At 41.4% G+C, this 17,692-nt stretch overlaps 1 protein-coding gene across 2 annotated transcripts; it reads right to left on the bottom strand.

Annotated features, from left to right (window-relative positions):
- Window positions 1–1,807: 1,807 nt before the first annotated feature.
- On the bottom strand, window positions 1,808–17,653 carry TCTN3 (tectonic family member 3). Of its 2 annotated transcripts, none has more exons than XM_075026674.1 (13): window positions 17,186–17,653; window positions 16,390–16,511; window positions 12,573–12,703; window positions 11,370–11,478; window positions 11,181–11,299; window positions 10,041–10,076; window positions 9,557–9,631; window positions 9,330–9,455; window positions 8,201–8,296; window positions 7,830–7,927; window positions 7,049–7,214; window positions 6,161–6,298; window positions 1,808–2,733 (listed from the first exon to the last, which is right to left on the bottom strand). In XM_075026674.1, exons 1-13 carry the CDS (start codon window positions 17,626–17,628, stop codon window positions 2,512–2,514), a joined length of 1,881 nt encoding a protein of 626 aa, XP_074882775.1. In that variant the 5' UTR covers window positions 17,629–17,653; the 3' UTR covers window positions 1,808–2,511. The 2 variants fall into 2 exon arrangements, with proteins under 2 accessions (XP_074882775.1, XP_074882776.1); XM_075026675.1 differs by having other exon boundaries at window positions 17,364–17,644.
- Between the last annotated feature and the right edge of the window lie 39 nt (window positions 17,654–17,692).

The raw sequence follows: 17,692 nt of genomic DNA, 5'->3' as shown, positions 1-17,692 counted from the left end.
GACAACCCCATAGAGAGATGTTAAGTAAGAGCTGGATGGGCAGCCTAATTCACATCACTACTAACAATGTAGTTTATTAACTGTTTGTAACTCTGTTCCTACTTTGTAATCAAAAATTGCAAGTTTTGCTTGGACAGTGTGAAAATAAGACTGCCTCAAAACAGGACACATTGGAAAGATGATTGTAGATAGAATGCTGGCAGCAGAGAAATTATGCAGCATTGTCTCAGCCCTTTGACATAGAGTATAAATACCCCATTCTGTATATCTGACATACGAGTCTGCCTTGTGTGTGACATTGTCGTACTGCTGCCTGATACTCAATTGCAACAGAGGCCACTTCAGTTCAGACAGTGGGGAAAAACATAACCTGACAAAGTAGACACTGAAATAAACTGCCATAGCAAACTGCAGACTCTAAATCCATATCCGTGTGGTATGGCATGGCTAGAATCCAATGTGCCTTAAGTCAGGCTAGCCCAGGTTATGGACAGAGCTCTTTCCAGGTCCATTTCCTGCAATGAGATGTCAATGAGGAGCCAAATGTGTGCTAGAAAATACAATGTTGGAGGTTAGGGATATGACGGAGAATTACAGTAGTAAGGTGATGCATTCTTACAACACTTCCATGGATTTGCAGCTCATAGAATAAAAATAATCTCTGTATTTACCTAATTGAATTATCTTAATGATGCAGAAAACAGAGATGCCAGATCCTTTTCATTCAAGCCATGTCCTGACACACTTGGCAACGTGATGTCTGGCAAGTTTCTCCAGCTAACCCTTTGTTCAATTCAGTTACTGTCGCCTCTAAATTAAATTTCCTGGATTCCACAAATTAGGAGCATGAGAGGACATGTGACATACACTACAAATGTGTTTTGCTAAAAGCTTTGCAAAGGTATTACAGGCACAGTTGATAAGTCACGTCTATCTGAAATCAAAGCTTGTTGCTGTAGTGGTACCATCAGCCATATGTAACACTAGAATGCACGCGTGTTCACACTGGCTTTCATGGGCTGCCCCAGAATCAGAAGCAATGGAAGCAGCAGATACTTGCACAGAATTCTTTCCAATAAACCATGCAAACAATCAGAAAGTTAAATATGTGAAGTTAGGTCATAATCTGCATGTTTTGGATGGGTCATGGTTTTGTTTGTTTGGGTTACCTCCTTCGATATCTTGACTAATTGCAAATTTTTCAGTTTATTTTTGCAGTCTTCTGTTTTAAGTTTGTAATGAGGAAGAGTGACAAAGTTGCTATACATAGTATATGTACAAAATCAACAAATACATTTTGTTAAAAGTAGGCCAGATTTCTGTCATTTTCTTGCCCATTATTGATTCCACTGGAGTACTTGAAATTAGATGGGGCAGATTTTTCCATCATCTGAAGAATTTAAGATAAATAATAAGTCCTTTGCTAAAAAAGTATACTGTCACCCAACAACTTCATGGAATGATTGAGCAGGTTTCCTTAGTCTGTGTGATGCAGTGGGGCAGACTAGATAATCAGAAGATCACCTCCAAAAACAATAAACTTACATTCTGGTCCCAGAGACTGAGCCAGAGGTAAGGGATTGCAGTAAGCTTCAGTCTCATAATACATCTACAAATTCTTCCTAAAATATTTTTTTTTCTTTAGGGCTGTTCACAACTCACTCTGATGTGCCACCTAGAATTTCAGTGGCTATCATTATCAGTCCAGTTCCTATCTGGAGCCACAGGAGAATGTTTCTTATCTAGGAAAAACCACATTTGGGCCTGTTTCTTCAAGAAAAAAAGAAAATCAGGAAGGAAGCTGTCATGACAAACAACTAAAATTCAATTATATTTTAGAGGATGGGACATTTACAATTACTTTGCTTTGTGTAACACTATTGCTAACGTAAACAGTCACTAAAACATGAAAATTTCAATTGAATATCTGTATTTGAAAAGACATAGAAAAATAAGAGTCAAAAACTGTCACAGAGGTATGGTTGTCAAGTAACAAGGGCAGGTGAAAGATGACTAGCAGATATGTTTACTCATAAAATAATAATTCAGGTCACCTGGGAGGACTCCTGTATTTTAGATGTTCAGTTAGTTTAATGTAGAAAAATCAGGTGCTTCTCCAACAGGAAGATGACTGAATGCAGCTCCAAAATCCTTGGATTTGAACCTCTCTCCATACTCCTATGTTTACAAAGCACTCTTGGTTTCTGGGAACATGGAACGGTCATTTTAACGTCCTCCTCCTTGTTCCTCATTAATGCAACATCTCTTGATCCCTCCATCTCTCAAGAGTTTCACTGCAGTGAGGTTCACAGATGGTACATACACAGAATAGGGGCATGAGAGGACACAGGACAGAAGCTAGTCATGTGGCTTAATCCACTAACAGAAGGCATACAGGTATCATAGGCACAGTATAAGAACCTGAGGAGAAAAGTCTATGGTCTGGAACATTTTCTGAATGTATCAATTCACTTACTGAACTTTAAGTACAGGCCCCATCTATGTGACTTTTCAAAAGCAGAGAATACTAGACATTATTAGAATCAACAAAAAATAGCCAGCCAGATCACCTCTATAACTTCTTTCCAAATTCAGTGCCACCTTGAATGGGAAAAAGATGTCAAATGGGAGTTTCCAGTGCATTTGGGGCTGGCCTCGTGGAGGTTCTGGCCATTCCGTCATGTCAGTGAAGGTAACAACAGTTGTCAAAGGTACCCTGCTTGTGCTTAGTAGCTGTAACAAGAAGGAAAGCATGAAGAGTTTAGCAAGCTTAATACAAAAGATACATCCCTCCTCAATCTGCTAATGGAGACCCACTGTAGATGACTGGCAAGCAAGATGTCTTTAGGATGGCAGGAGTTCAGTGTTCCAGATATATTTTTTAGTGGAGTAACTCCTCTTCCCTAACATTGATACTTAGCAGGTAAATTGAGGGCACGGGTCTCAGGAAAGATCAGTAGCTACTGTGCATCGTATGTTACAGATCTCCAGAATGGAAGCAGTGGCTCAAGCTTTGCCCAAGTAAGCCTTCTATTCAGAGGAAAGACGTATCAGCTAGTTGGTAATAAGAACAGAAGCAAAGCTAGCTTTATTTTTTCTAAGATTAGATATTTTATGTAAGATAAGACCACCTGGCCCTTTGAACAGATGATTGCTGCCAGAAATAGATAGGACTGCCAAAAGATTTGATCCTTTCAATAAAATATCAATAAAATAAAGCAGGGACCCAATACAACACTGAATTTATTTCTCACATTTTAGGATATTGTTTCAGAAAGGAGACAGATTGGTAGGCCAGTTGGTAAAGATGGAACAGGGGACTGAACTTCTAAGGCCTCAGTTCCTTTCTGTTTCAACAGAATGCTGTAAGACAACTAATACACTCACTCCTGGAGCTATGTGGAGTTTCATGGCTAGCTTGGGCTGATTTAAGACCATGCTGCTGCCAAAAGAGCAACCTCACTCCCTGCCCTGGCTTCCCAGCTCTTCATGCTAACCTCAAGAGAGGGAATCTACTGGCAGCATACCTTCTGTGTTTGCACTGGTTTAAACTCATCTCTGAAATCACCACCTCATTCACTTCCAAATTGGGAAGATTGCCTTTAGAGCAAAGTTGTGCAGAAAGCATTCAAAAAAGCTCCAAGACAGAATTCATGACTCTTAAGAGAAAAATACTGAGACTCTTGTTGGGGAATTTTTGTGGTATTTCTAGAGGCAAATTAAAAACACTTTTGTGCTTAAATATAAAAGAAAAATGTAATGAACAATGCATTGGCCACAGTCCTACCACAACACATGGTTTTACATGGAGTCTGTAAAGATGCTTCATGAGGAGATTCCTTAGGTACGCCTGCACCAGCACCAATCTGAAGACCGTCAGCATGGGGCACCTCAGCCCGACTGCAGGTCCATCCCCCAGCCCAGCTTGGCTGCCCAAAAGTGGCCCCTGAGCATTCCCATTCCAGGATGGCTACAAGACAATGCTGAGGCTGTTTCTTATCACCAAGGGAAACTTCACTCCCTTGCAAGGAGTATGTCTCTGGCATTCCTGCTTCCAGGCAGTTTAACACCTTCTTGCAGCTGGGCCTTGTTGCCCTCTGTGCCAGATCATTCCTCAGTCACAAATTACCACTGCTGAGCAGTTACAGTTAGAATTTCCCCTTCACTCCTGATGGATATAAGTTCTCCTATCAATGAGTAAACACATAACAGGCACAATTGCCTTAGTCGACAGGAAGCCTCAAAATGATTTTGGCTTTGTGTCTGGACCTTCAAAATCTGCCTTAAAGTCAGAGAGCTCAGTGGGGAAAAAAACCCCATACACAACCCCTCCTCAACAGCTGGCAGAAAGCAGCCACAAGCAACTTCCAGCATGCTCCCATATAGCTCTACATCATTTAAAACTGTCTTGTATTTTTGGGAAGTCCAAATACAACTGTGACCAGATATTGTGGATGGGTGTAGAAAATGGGATGTCTTTCCTGGGTTCTGTGTTTTCTGGTCAGTCACTAAGGCAACTGTCCAGTGACACAGTGTGGTCTAAAGGAAAAGGTTTTCTCTAAAGAATGCATAGTTCCTGGATAGAGAATCTGTAGGCTAAAACTGGGAAGTGACATAATGTAAAAGAAAAGCAATATACAGCACACATTGGTGATCTCACCGATATGCTTACAAATGGCCGCAGTTCTTAACTGCTGGGTATGGTACCGACTGGTTCCTTTGCTAAAATGTCTTTACTAACAACCCTAACTTGTGGATTGCCACTGATTAAGTCAGTACTAATTTTAATGGTGTGTTTTTTTCTTGCTGCCAGAAACTTGCTTTCTTATAACTTGTTTTGCAATATACCTTACAGCTCTGAAGTAACTAGCATCAGTTGCTCAAGCAGATGAAATCTGAATCTCATAGTTCTTGACTGGCTAATCCTTAGGGAGGGATATGCACCCTGCACTTTTACTAGGAATGCAAGTCTTCCTCCTCAGACAGGAGTTTTGTTAATGGAGCCATGTAACAGCTCAGATTTAGAAGATACTTTCATGGGGCTGGGGTGTCAGTTTGCCTCAGGGCAACATGTGTTTTAGAAGGTGAACAATTTCCTATCACGTGCTTTTCACATACATTGCAAGAAGGGAAGACGACGAGGTACCATGAGACACATCCAAACAAGTGATGTAAAATCTCATTTAGACTGAGTCTGAAGTTCAAAGAGTAGTAACACATCAGACAGACACTTGCCATGTCATACCTCACTGCCATGAGAACGCCATGGGCAGGTGTCAGCTGCTCCCCCTAAAGCCCTTGCAGAGAAGTATAAGCCTTGAAATACATGTGCTGCCCAAAGGACTCTGTGATGCCAAGAATCCAGCCTCGCACCAAAATGGGATCCACTGACATATGCTTGAAAGACTACTCATTCTCCTTTGCAGAGCTGTTAGCTCCACCTTCCTGCTGACATCATAGAATCACAGAATGGTTTGGGTTGGAAAGGACCTTTAAAGGTCGTCTAGTCCAACAGCCCTACAATGAGCAGGGACATCTTCAACTAGATCAGGTTGCTCAGAGCCCCGTCCAACCTGACCCTGAATGTTTCCATCACGTAATCTTCTCTTAGAAACCTGCCTTCTGGCTTACAACCTTTCTCCCTAATTCTTCAAATCTGCTGCCATCAGCATTAGCCTCTTCCTCAGCTACTTGTTGGTGATTTCAGAACCCCTAGAAGAATAGAAATATCTTCTCGCACAGACTATCAGCATGCTACGGAGTCTATGAAATATTAATCAACTCGGAATCCATATCAAGACTTTAAGAGACAACTAGATAAACATGTAGTTATTGAATGTTTGTAACTACAACTTTATACCAAGCATAATTAAAAGTTTAAAGTTTGAGTCCTTAAGTGGCAGAAGGTGGTTTGGGTTTGGAAAGAAGGTACCTTTTCCAGTTGTACAACTGATTGAGGACAGCACTGATAAGATCATAAACCCACCTTCCTCTGCAAAGCTGTAAATACAAACTCTTGCCATTGCAGCCAGACCACTGCTAAAGTTCAGTAAATCTCAACTCAGTAATATCAAGACCATTTGATTCCTTGGTTCTTATATAACCTGTGAATCCCACTTAATTACCTCTGTGTGTGAGGGAGGAGTTATAAATTCCATACCTTCAGGGGGTGACACTGATAAAAGTACCGTGCACCCAGTATTTGAGCTTGTGGGTTGGACAGGAGGCCCACCTTCGTCCACAATATCTGTATCTCCAGGGTCACAGGAACCATGCAACAGGAAGTGCAATTCACAGCCTGAAAATAAAATATACCCCAAACATCTTAATATAGTATTTTAAAGGTGAAAAAGGACCGTGATGGTCAAAGTCTAGTATTTTGGATAGCATAGGTCACAGAACCTGAATCAGTCACTTCAGCACTAACCCCATAATTTCTGGTCAGGTCAGCTGTCCATTTTAGAGCTATATCCATCTCACTGTCATCTCATTTCCAAACAGAATTTGTCTCAGCTCTACCACTTGGATTTTGCATTCTATTAGGCCATCTCCTGACAGATTAATAATTATTAAAATAGAATTTCCCTCCTCCGTAAGTACTTGGATTGCAAACTTTTACCCTTATTAGATAATATATAAATATCCCTAGAAACTGGAAAATCAGAAAGGATGATAATTATAAAAACAGTTAATAGGAAGTAACCAGGTAGTATTATTTCTAGAAGGCCGTCAGCAAACTAAGTAATGCAACACCGGATTCAGTATAAAATTCTTTTTGCCCATTTAAATAGCAGAAACAAGATCCAAGAGATTAAATCTGTCAGGGTTGGGGTTTTTTTGTTTAGTAAGTATCCTAATAATATGAACCATAATAAGAATGACTGCTTACAGGCATGAAGACCCTTGAGAGTCAGTGGGTCATCACACAAAGAAAATAAGCCCAGATAAACAAGCTGGTTCTTTTTTTCCCATGCCCACGCTTCCCCAGGGCAATACAAAGATATGAAAGGAAAAATATTCAGAGCTGATGCTTTTGGGTTCATATTACCTGCACACTGCACTTCTGAATCAGAATGGTTGTCCACTCTTCTGCCTGGGCTGAATGAGCACTACCAGTTATAGCAAGGTCCTCTGCTCTGTTCATCCCCTGAAAAGCCTCGTATGACTTCTGCTGGATGTAACTACAGTTACTTTCTTCCAGTATTGGGGAAAGGCTGGAAATGAGAAAAATAACAGCTTTGACAAAATGATTTCCAGGACAGAAAAAAAATGCTATCAACATCCTTCCTTTGTAATGAGTATTTCTTCCACTCTTGTAATGAGTGAACAGAATCACGACAGAAGTATTGGTATTAAATGGATGCAGTTTCCATCCTCTCCGCAATGAGAGGGGAGAAGAACATGGCAGGGTAACGCATGATAAGGAAAACTGACAGCTCTTTAGCCATCTTATCACATCAGTGATCATATACCTGCCCTGTCACCAACAAAAGAATGACCCAAATCATCAAAACAATCACTTTTTAAGGTTCCATTATAATTCACTCCTCAAATACAAACTCTACACTTGCCCAAGACATGCTGCCAGACTACAGCCTCAAAATGTCCCAGAAGACCTTCACAATGTTCAGATTGTTCTAGAGGTACGCCATCTCTCTGACATTGAAGTCCTCTTAGGAATATATGAAAGATCTGTAGAGACCCATTGAGTGACCTCAGGGAAGGACCTAGGCTCCACAGCAGTGCATGAGAGACTACGGAAAAATGTGCTAAGCGAGTTCACACCTTCTAAATGCGTCAGGAAGGATGACTGCAGAGTGTCTTATTACCTGAGCCTGCAGTCTGTCCTCATATTTCTTCCAAATTGTACTGTGTGTCTGATGAACTGTGAGCAACTTCCATCACCTTCGCTCCGTAAAATGCTCATCTGTCAGACTGCATGTCAAGAAGCCAAACAAAAGCATAAACAGACAATATAGGACACCCAACTTGTATTTAACAGTCCTCTCACCCCACATTCCTCCTTATCCCTATCACAGGACTAGAATTCAGTCATGACCAAAAGGCCTGCTGATGGCTGCAACATAATACCGAGGTATGCCCTCACAGGTAAAGGTAGAATCTCAAAAGTCCAGACAGTAGAATACCAGAAGTCAATAAACCCAGTGATAAATAAAACTTGATAGCAGAAAAAGGATACATGCTGCATGGCACCACTGTTTGCAATCAACACTGGTGCTCCAGTGATATAGCCAGGGTTTCCACTTCTAGGCAACATATGAGAAAGAGTCCTGGTCTACAAAGAGGCAAAGGGAAGAAGGAAAGGAAGAGGAAAACATTAGCACCAATGAGATCCATTCACCTTAGAAGATCAAATTCACATTCTCAAAAATGTAAATGTAACCCATTTTTTGAATGACTGAATATTATGCACTACTAAAACCTCCATTATTTGTTTCCACATCGTCTTTCTAACCCGGCAAGTTCATCTGCAGTCCAGGAGGTAAAAAACTAAATGTCAGCACTCTGAAATGTGGATACTACCAGGACAGTTCTTGAGACAATGAATTCCTGTTGCTCAGCATTTGTCTCTAAGGAAGTGAACATACCAGTCTGGGCAATTCTACAGATGATCTGCAAAACAAACACTGCCTTGACCCCAACTCTGAGTGGCAGATTGCACTTCTAAATTGTTTTATGGGGAGAGCCTCTGGGGGTAACTTCAGCAAGTTTGCGCTGCACTTAGCAACCCCTGAGGTCACCACTTATCCCACTTTACATTGCCTCTATGGAACAGGGTTTATATGAACTTCAACACACATCAATATTTCCCAGATTTCCAAGCCCCCCAAAGAAACTTTTTTTCCCCACTGCATGGGCAAAGTTAAAATAAGTACCTGGAATAAATTTAGCAACTTTGTTCACAAACACCAAACACCTCAGATATAGCACCAGCTCCAACCTTTTCCTTCAGAAGGCCATGCTGATGACACTGATGTCATCCTCTGCCTTTCTCCCCCCCCCCAAAAAAAAAAACCCAAACAAAATCAAAACAGTAAAAAATAGTCAGATAAAAATAATCAGACCTTTCAAACTCGTGATGTACAAGACTGCATGCTTGCAGTGAGCCTGAGTTTTTCTACTAACATGGTTTATTTGAGACCAGAGCAGTGTCCTCTCCTTCTTCTACCAGCTGTATCCCAGGGTTCTGGTACTACCATACCACAGTGACATTGCTCTAATCTTTTCACATCTCATCTGTACAAAACTGGGTCACAAACTACAGACTACAAACTTGGTAGGAGCCCAGGGAAGATGGAGGCACTGACCCAGAAGTGCAAAGTGAAGTGCTGCTGCAGAGAGGATCCCCAGTTCTCAGAGATGTTGCTCACTTTGAAGCGGACAGAAACACTCTGAATCCCATGTGTGCCACTGAATTCTATCTCATAGATCACCTGAAAGTCCAATTCAGAGAAGAATCAAAGGCAGAGTGAGGTAATAGGGCAATGACTTTAAGCTAGTGTTGAGCTGCCCAAAGGAGAGAAGATTCAGATACCTCTGAAACAACATTGTTACATGTGTTGTCTTTCATGTGGGGAGCTCCAGGTGGAGCGACTGCAGTGACCTTTACCTGGAGACAGTAAGCATATCAAGAATTAGCAATTGTTTAAAAGGAGTATGCCTTTCTTACTCTTTTCCACCGCTTTTCCATCCAAGTCAGATTTACCTTCCTGCTGTAGCTGTGTTCTGTGGACACATCACCCTGCTCCAGAGGCCCCTTTTTTTTTTCTAAGAAAACAAGTCTCTCCCTGGCTCCAGGCCTATCTATGCCCATTCATTTAAAAGTACACCTTTCCTTATAGCCCTGGGTTTTTTCTTCTATAATGTCACACTTTTGTCCAAAAAAAGTCTTGTTTCAGACACAGAACATTCCCATTCTCCCAAGTTCCCAACCCACAGGCATTACTATGAATGCCTAAGATTCCAGATATGTTTTATTTCAGAAGCAGAAATTATTTTCACTGGCAATAGAGACTGACCTTCATGGACTGCACAATGTTGTCATTAATTGGGACCTGGGGAAAACAAACAAATCAACACCAAAAAACCAAGTTATTTTCTAGATTTGCAAGTGCCTGAAGTCATGAAACCATCACTAAAAGAGAGCCTACATATTATATTGACAAAAATTACTTTGTTTATTCCAGATGTGTAAAACTTGCCATCAATTCGTGATCTAGCAATCACACACATAATCCACAGAAAGCATTTTTAGAACATTGGAAGACAAATTTTGTTCTTGGCCCTGCTCATGACCTGCAGAATGCAGATACTTTAAAATATCAGCATCTTTGATCCATTCCTGTAGCTCCCACTTCAGGAATCAAGTAATTAATTCAGCTTCCATTTAAGGAAAAATTAAATTTTGACCACAGTGACAAAGAAAGACCTGAAAACATGAGTTAAATTTGATCAATAGAAGACACTCTACTACAGTTATGTAAGATTTAGATTTCCAACATAAGGGTAAATTGAGTCATTAGCCTTAACAAGGTGCTAATATTTGCACTGCTGTTTTGTCTTGGAACACCAGAGAAACTCTATAAGGTGAGAGGAGATATTTTCATGTTAACATTCAGTAAGACCAGCATGATGAACCCAGAACAATAAATCAGTTATTTTGAAATTATGGTCAGGATAAATAATGGAGAAATTGATATGGAATTCAATCTATGAATGTAAACAAAGCTAATATTGATAACTGGCCTTCAGTATGATTTTAGAGATAACATATTGTGTAAAACAAATCCTCATTCTTTACTAAGAACATGCATTGCTTGGTTGATCAAGTTGATGGAACAGATAGAAATACTTTGATAAACAGCCTGTTTAAAATGCGAGAGAGTTCTGGTTAAACCATTAAAACTATGAAGTACCTGTTAAATGCATTAAGAATTTGCTAATAACTGAAGTTTATTGGAAAGTGGTTTGAATTGAGGGATTATCACCAATCATGACATTTTTAAAAGGATTTCCAGCAAGAAGGCCTTCACAATCAGGAGATCAGGGATGACATACCAGATGACCTTTAGTTTTCCAGTTAGCTGCAGTTGCAATGAAAGGCAATGGAAAGTCAAGCAAATAAGTTGCTGAGCAAAAGGAAGAAATATGACATGCACCTTTAGCACAGTGAAGTCACGGTAGTAGGAGGCCGCATCTAGGGCAGGGTCAGTAATGCAGCTCTTGCTCAAGTTGGCAAAAATCCGAGTACAGCTTGTACTTTTACTGTCCAGGAAGCCTGAGTTAAGACATGACAACAGATAAAAGAGAAGCAAACCACCCTAAGAAGTTCTTCCCCCTTTACTAACCAGCAGGATTTCCATCAACACAAAGTCCACTGGCTCCCATTTTTACTGGCTGTCTAAGCGTGCTCAGTACAGATGATGAATCAAAGTAGATTAGGATTGGATCACCAGCCTGAAAAGACAATTTGGAGAAATCACAAAGTGACTGTGGAATACTAAGGCCAAGCGCAAGGTGATGACATTGTTACAAATACTTTGATAAAAGTTGATTTTATATAAGCTGGGTTTGATTAAAAGGGTAAAGATTGTAGAACATAGGAGTTTGAAGCTCACAATATAGTCATGGAAACTTAGGAACATACAAAATGTGCTGTATACAATCATAAAAGAATAAGTATTGTCTAAAATTAGTTAGCCATAGAAACTTTGACCGATTTGTTAGTTTGTAGTGTTTTGTCCTAAGAAACTAAGAGAGATTGTTATGGACCTTAGTTCTGTTGCTTAGAAACCCCACTTTGATCAAGATTCCAGTTAGTGGAATTAAGTAAGATTAACCAATGAATGTTTTAGTATAAGAATATTGATAAGGTGGTGTGACTGAGGGCCAATCACTAGAAATGTTAAATTTAAGAATTAACATTGAATGTACTTTTTATGTAATCTAATACATGATGGCGAAAATCGTACTGTGCAGAATCATGTAAGAGAGGTCAACTATCGGACAAAGTGAAGAAGACTATGGAAGACCACCAGAGGGCTTCTGAAGACCACCAGAGACTTCACAGCACCCGCGTAAAGGGACATTTACATATGCTAATGATTTATCGGACAGTTGATGATTATGTATGACGTTTCCCAGAAATTTAGTGAATATGTATAACAGGTGTGTATTTAACCTGCACAATTAAACCAGACAGGTGCACACACTAGGTGGAGTGATCCCCTGTGTGCCCAGCGCTGTAATAAAGGAGTGCCTGCTTCTTAACTTCTCATTGCTGTTAAGGAGTTTTATTCCGGATTTCGGCAACAACATCATCAGGGAACAGAGGCAAATTTATACCTCTCCTTAGTGTACACCCAGTTTTGTCTAAAGGATTGTCCAAACTTTTAAATATAAGAAAACTAATCAGAAACTTTTTACACAATAAGGAATGAAAAGAACTGAGAGATAATATGGATTATGGGTAGAAAAATAAGAATGTTGCAATCTGTTTTCATTAGATCTCATTAAAGACAGCTTTAATAAAAGTGTATCTTTCAACTCACCCTGTAAAAGGCAGAGAATGAAGGCTGGACTTCTGACGGTGCTAAGAAAGAGTGTTTGCCATACTTCTCTAAGAACTTACAAAAATCAGATTCTTTGATATCCTGTGGCTGTTGGAAATAGTTCAGCTTTGCTAAAGGTTGAAAAAAGAAAAAAAAATCTGCCAATAACAAATTACTAGAAAAGACAGATCTAAGAAAAAGTAAATATCGTGCCAATATTTTTAAAAGGAACACCTTCAGTAATTATAAGTTAGATAGCGCTTTATATTAATTAATCCATAGTAACACTGCTAGCGGACTAATATGAGCTATGAACAGGATATCATTAGTACTAGTTTGTACTGTTTCATGGGAAAAAGGTGTTAATACACAAATGTGATTTTCCAAAAAGCATGAAAACTGCGTAAGACAACTATCTTAATATGTGCTCTAATTTCTGCAAGATGCTCAAATTAGACACACATGACATTTTAATGACAAAACACTACCAATACATGAGTTCACTAAAAGCAACATTAAATGGATTCAAAATACTTAAGGTTGGTAAAACTCAAAATAAGTATGACTAGAGAATAGGCATCCTAAAAAACCCCCAGGCTTTCTATTGGTATCCCACAGTGATGCCCTCCTGACCCAGTGGTATTCAGTATGGTTACAATGTTATAATGTATTAAATTATTACTGCTAAAACACTATGTCATAAAATGGCAAATTATTAAGAACATACTATGTAAAATCATCCTAATGGACTTGTTCAAACAATAAACTTTTTAATACATCCAAATAAAACATCTTACACGGTTCAAGGACTATGGATCATACCAACAACAGGAGTGAGTGGCAGTATCCTCGATTACAGTAATACAGAATTTAGGTAGTCTAGTAGGTTTGGGGGGAGAGAAAAAAAAAACAAGCAAAACCAAATGAACTTAAGCTCTCAATGTAGTTCTGCTGTTCAAGGGCAGAGCAGATCCTCAGATGTACAGAGGAGCAAGCAGAAATAAAAGCTTTTTTATATCTGAACACAGCATTAGTCAAGCAGTCAACTAAATCTTTTAAGAAGATAAAGGCCAAAGGAGTATTAAGCTCCTACAAGGTTCACAAAAATAGGTGCACAGAGGAGCTTTCTTATTATTCACTTGAGGGTATAATCACCAGACTGAAAAAAGAAAACATTGGTAGTTGTGCTACTCACAAACATTTTTTTTCTTTGCAATGTAGTTCTTTATGTACTCTTCTATTATCAAAGCTGAATACTTGCTATTGCAGATTAACAATATTACATAATGTAAATGTACCTAAAAACTGGAAGAAAAGGCCTTCTGCATCAAACCTTAAGATATCCAAACTGCTTAAGTTTTCAGAGAAAAGACATATAATTTGTTCATAGTGTAGTTTGTTCAAGAAAGCACACTAGCTACTAAAGGCTATTTAATCTTGTAGAAAAATGCAAAAAAGAATTTCAGACAATTTAATTTGTCTGAAACCAGACAAACTTTAAAATAAAACAAAACAGGAGTCAGGCTCATGGATAATGATTCTTGTAACTTTAAAATGCACTCATATTAGTTCCTCCACTGATTTAGAAGCGGAAATAGCAGCAATATTCTCCTAACAACAACTTTTTCTTTAGCCTTTGCAGGTATCTTGAGGAGCAACTATATGAAATAAGAATGCTTTTAAAAGTACTTTAAGTATTTTGAAAATACACAGCATTTCCAATTGTCCCTGAGAACTGATCTCTTCTTAATGAATTGTCAGTTGGATCAGCAAGACTGCCTGACTCAGTCAGCTATGTGATCATTAGACAAAAGAACTGTTAGGGATGTGGTCACCTAATGTAGTCACGCTGCTCCGGTTTAGTATCAATACAGTCCAAAATCAGTTTTAGACATATGTGAAACTCCACCCTTAGCACAAGACAGTACTGGGAAAAAAGGAAGAAAGGGCCACAGAGGGCACAAAAGAAAGAGAAGATTGGGTGTGATGAGCTGTCGAGAAGATTGGGTGTGATGAGCTATCGAGGTTACAGGCGTACCAGAGTTTTGAACAGCTAACAGATGGAGAACAACAGTAGAAAAAAGTAGAAAAATAAATCAATTTAAGGATGACAATCATCAGACAAATAGGCAAGAAAGATGACTGGTTGAAGCAAAGGATGCTTTACACTTCAGGAAAGACAGCTGAAACAGAGTACTGCAGTCAAGAAAGAATGAGGGCAGTCACGGAAAGAGCCATTAGTGACAAGCAGAGGAAGAAAAAACCCTGCACCTTTTAGAATTATCGTAAAGAATTATTAGTAAAACTTGAGCACTACCCTGGTAGCTGCTAGCAATAGTTTCAACGGGGTGAAGTCAACTTGTGCATCACAATCTCTTTGTTACTGGCCACGATAATTCATTAGGTTCAAAGCCTGTTCCCACTTGCCCCTTTCCAGAAGGCCCTCTGGAGCAGGCTTGATTGTATTTCTAGCAGTGGTAGCTCATGTCACCATTCATTCTGCAAAGGCTTCTTTCACAATCAGTTGATGAGAACACACACATTTCTATATTTCCTTGGGGAAGGCCAAAGGGGAGAAGGCTGTTTCTACCATAAAACTTTATCATCCTTCAGGTGATCCCAGATAAAGTCTTCCCCAGATGTTCTTCCAACAACAAGCACAGAAAAGGCAAGGGCCATGTGAGCAGTGAATCCTGTTGTTCCCAGGTGTGCTACACCCAATGTACACGTGCCATCAAATGTCTAGGGCTTGTTCAGTAGGCCTAATCATGTTGACAGATATGGGACCCAAATATTAAATGGCCAGAAAAATCCGGTGCCATCAATCTGGACACAGACGATCCTTCCTTTGCATGAGATTACAAATTCAGAATCCTTCTAAACCTATTTTTATAATAAATACTATGGGTAGTGTGGGAAAAGGATAAAATTTAGCTAGTTCCAAGTTACAGGCTGGAATACCCAGGAGCCTGATGGCACTTTCAGCTGTGGTTAAACCCTCATCAAAATTCATGTTTACTCTGAGACCTACTGCAAACTGGAATGGGTGAAGTTCTAGCATTACCACCTATCATACTACGTACTATGAGGCTCTCATTGTTTCTTTGCTCTTCCCTGTATGCAAAACATTCAGGCAACATCTGTGAAGAGCTGAACGCAGGACTAGATAATAGGAAGCTACGCCTGTTTTGACTAGTTGTTGCACCAGATAACCTCCTGAGCCTGAAGCAGATGGGACTGTGGGACAAAACTCCCAGGCAAAAGACTCAAATGAGAAAATGGTAAGTGTTCACATGTGAGACCCTAGTGAAGTGCAATGAATGCCAGGGAGTTGGATGTCAAATCAGTCAAATGAAGTACAATGTGGAAAGCAGAAAGAGGAAAAAAAGTGTTAATGGCACAGTCTATGATTACCAGAGAAAAATCATTGCCAGCAGAGAAGTATGAAAATATGAAATAAAGAAATAAAGAATCCAAAATATGATAAGAAATCACTTTCTGAAAGGGATAATAGTGGTATATTTCAAACATCAACCCTTATTTGCTGCTCTAAGTGTAGCAAACTAAGGCAGGCATCTGAGATACAGAAGCAATTGCTGAAGGCTGATTTGTGTTTAGCCAGAGACCCTATCCTTAAACTGAGTGCAATGATCTTTTTTTTGTTTGTCTTTGGTGATTGGACCCTGATTCACTATGGTCTCTCTGGAACTACAAGAGCCCAAATATTTGGTAACAATTATAACATGTAAGTTTAAAAAAAGATTCTATAAGCAGAGGCAACCTAAGAATTAAATTTGTAGAAAGAAAGGTTACTTACCGTCATCCAGCTGCACACAGAAGAGCAGATCGTGTCCACCAGGGACAGCAACGGTATCAGTAGGATAAGGGGTGTTACTTCTGAACATGAGTGATTTTTCCACACACACTTGATTCACGGACCTGCAAAGACAAGTCCCCCAACCCCCAGCAAACCGTTAAAGAGGCTATTCTTGCATAATTTCATATTCTACATTACTAAATACCAGCAACAGAACACAGCTTTACTTTTCATCAGCTTACACGAATTGTTGTACAATTTGCATCGATAATCAATTACAGAAAGCCTCTCTGGTCATTGTAGTAACTCTGCGGATACTCTATTTTTATATTTAGCAATCGCTCTGAAATTCCCTGGAACAAGAAGTGGTAAAGAAATTCAGTGTCTGTGTGTTACAGCTCCTCACAACTGCAGTCTGGAAAACCAGGGTTCACCCACATGTCATACTCTCCAAATAGCTGAAGCCGCCTTCCTCACGGACAGCATCTCGCTGCCTGTAACTGCTTTACTGTCTCCCAATTGTATATTAAAGTCCTTTTTCCCTAAGATAAGACTTCCTGGCTCCCGCCGCCGGTAGCCTCATCACAGGGGAACCAGGCCCGGCTTTACCTAGGCCACGGAAGCGCTGGCCACGGGGAGCCTTTCCAAGCCCTCAGCTCAGAAGTAAGCCGTCCCCCGTGTCCGAGAGGCCTGGCAAACACGGCAGCCAAACTAGCGGGGCTGAACTGCCGTTCCCGCCGGCTGCCCGGTCCCCCCGGGCGGCGCCGGCAGCGGAGGAAGGCCGTCCCCTGCCCACCTGCTGCCGACCGAGAGGCGGGACGAGCCGGCGGCCCCGGGGTCGCGCAGGCCGCAGGCGCCGGGCGGCGAGCGCCGGGCGGGGAAGCCGCCGGCGGGGGGGCGGCGGCGCGGAGCGCGGGCTGCCCGCGGGGCGCGGCGGCGGAGCGGCGGGGCGGCGCGACCGCGGCGGGGCCCACCGGCGGCGGCGGCGGCGGCCCGGGCGCCGGCCGGGACGGCGGGGGGTCGGCGCAAGGCCGCTTCCTCGCTTCGGGGAGCAGCCCGACGCGCGGCCCCCGCGGCGATCTCGGCGGCGGCGGCTCCAGGCGGGGTGCCGGGGCTCCAGGCGGCCAGCCGCGCCAGCAGCAGGGCCAGCAGCAGCCCCCGGGCCCCGCACATGGCGTGGCTCATCGCTAAGAGACGCGGCCCACCGCCCCTCCGGCCGAGCGCGGGAGCCAGACGCATGCGCGGCCGGCGCCCGCCTCCGGGGTGGGGGGGCCGGGCCGGGCCGGGCTGGGCCCGCCTTCTG

Source organism: Buteo buteo, chromosome 4 (genome assembly GCF_964188355.1).
Source record: "Buteo buteo chromosome 4, bButBut1.hap1.1, whole genome shotgun sequence".
Classification (NCBI taxonomy): domain Eukaryota; kingdom Metazoa; phylum Chordata; class Aves; order Accipitriformes; family Accipitridae; genus Buteo; species Buteo buteo.
Note: the sequence above shows the minus strand (reverse complement) of the source record. Positions and strands in the feature narration are given on the sequence as shown.

Coding starts and splice junctions, on each gene's coding strand:
- TCTN3 (XM_075026674.1), bottom strand. CDS start 17,628: ATGCGTCTGGCTCCCGCGCTCGGCCGGAGGGGCGGTGGGCCGCGTCTC. Junction 12,704..16,389: donor CTGTGTGCAGCTGGATGACG/GTAAGTAACCTT, acceptor TTCAACCTTTAG/CAAAGCTGAACTATTTCCAA. Junction 11,479..12,572: donor CATTCTCTGCCTTTTACAGG/GTGAGTTGAAAG, acceptor TTGTCTTTTCAG/GCTGGTGATCCAATCCTAAT.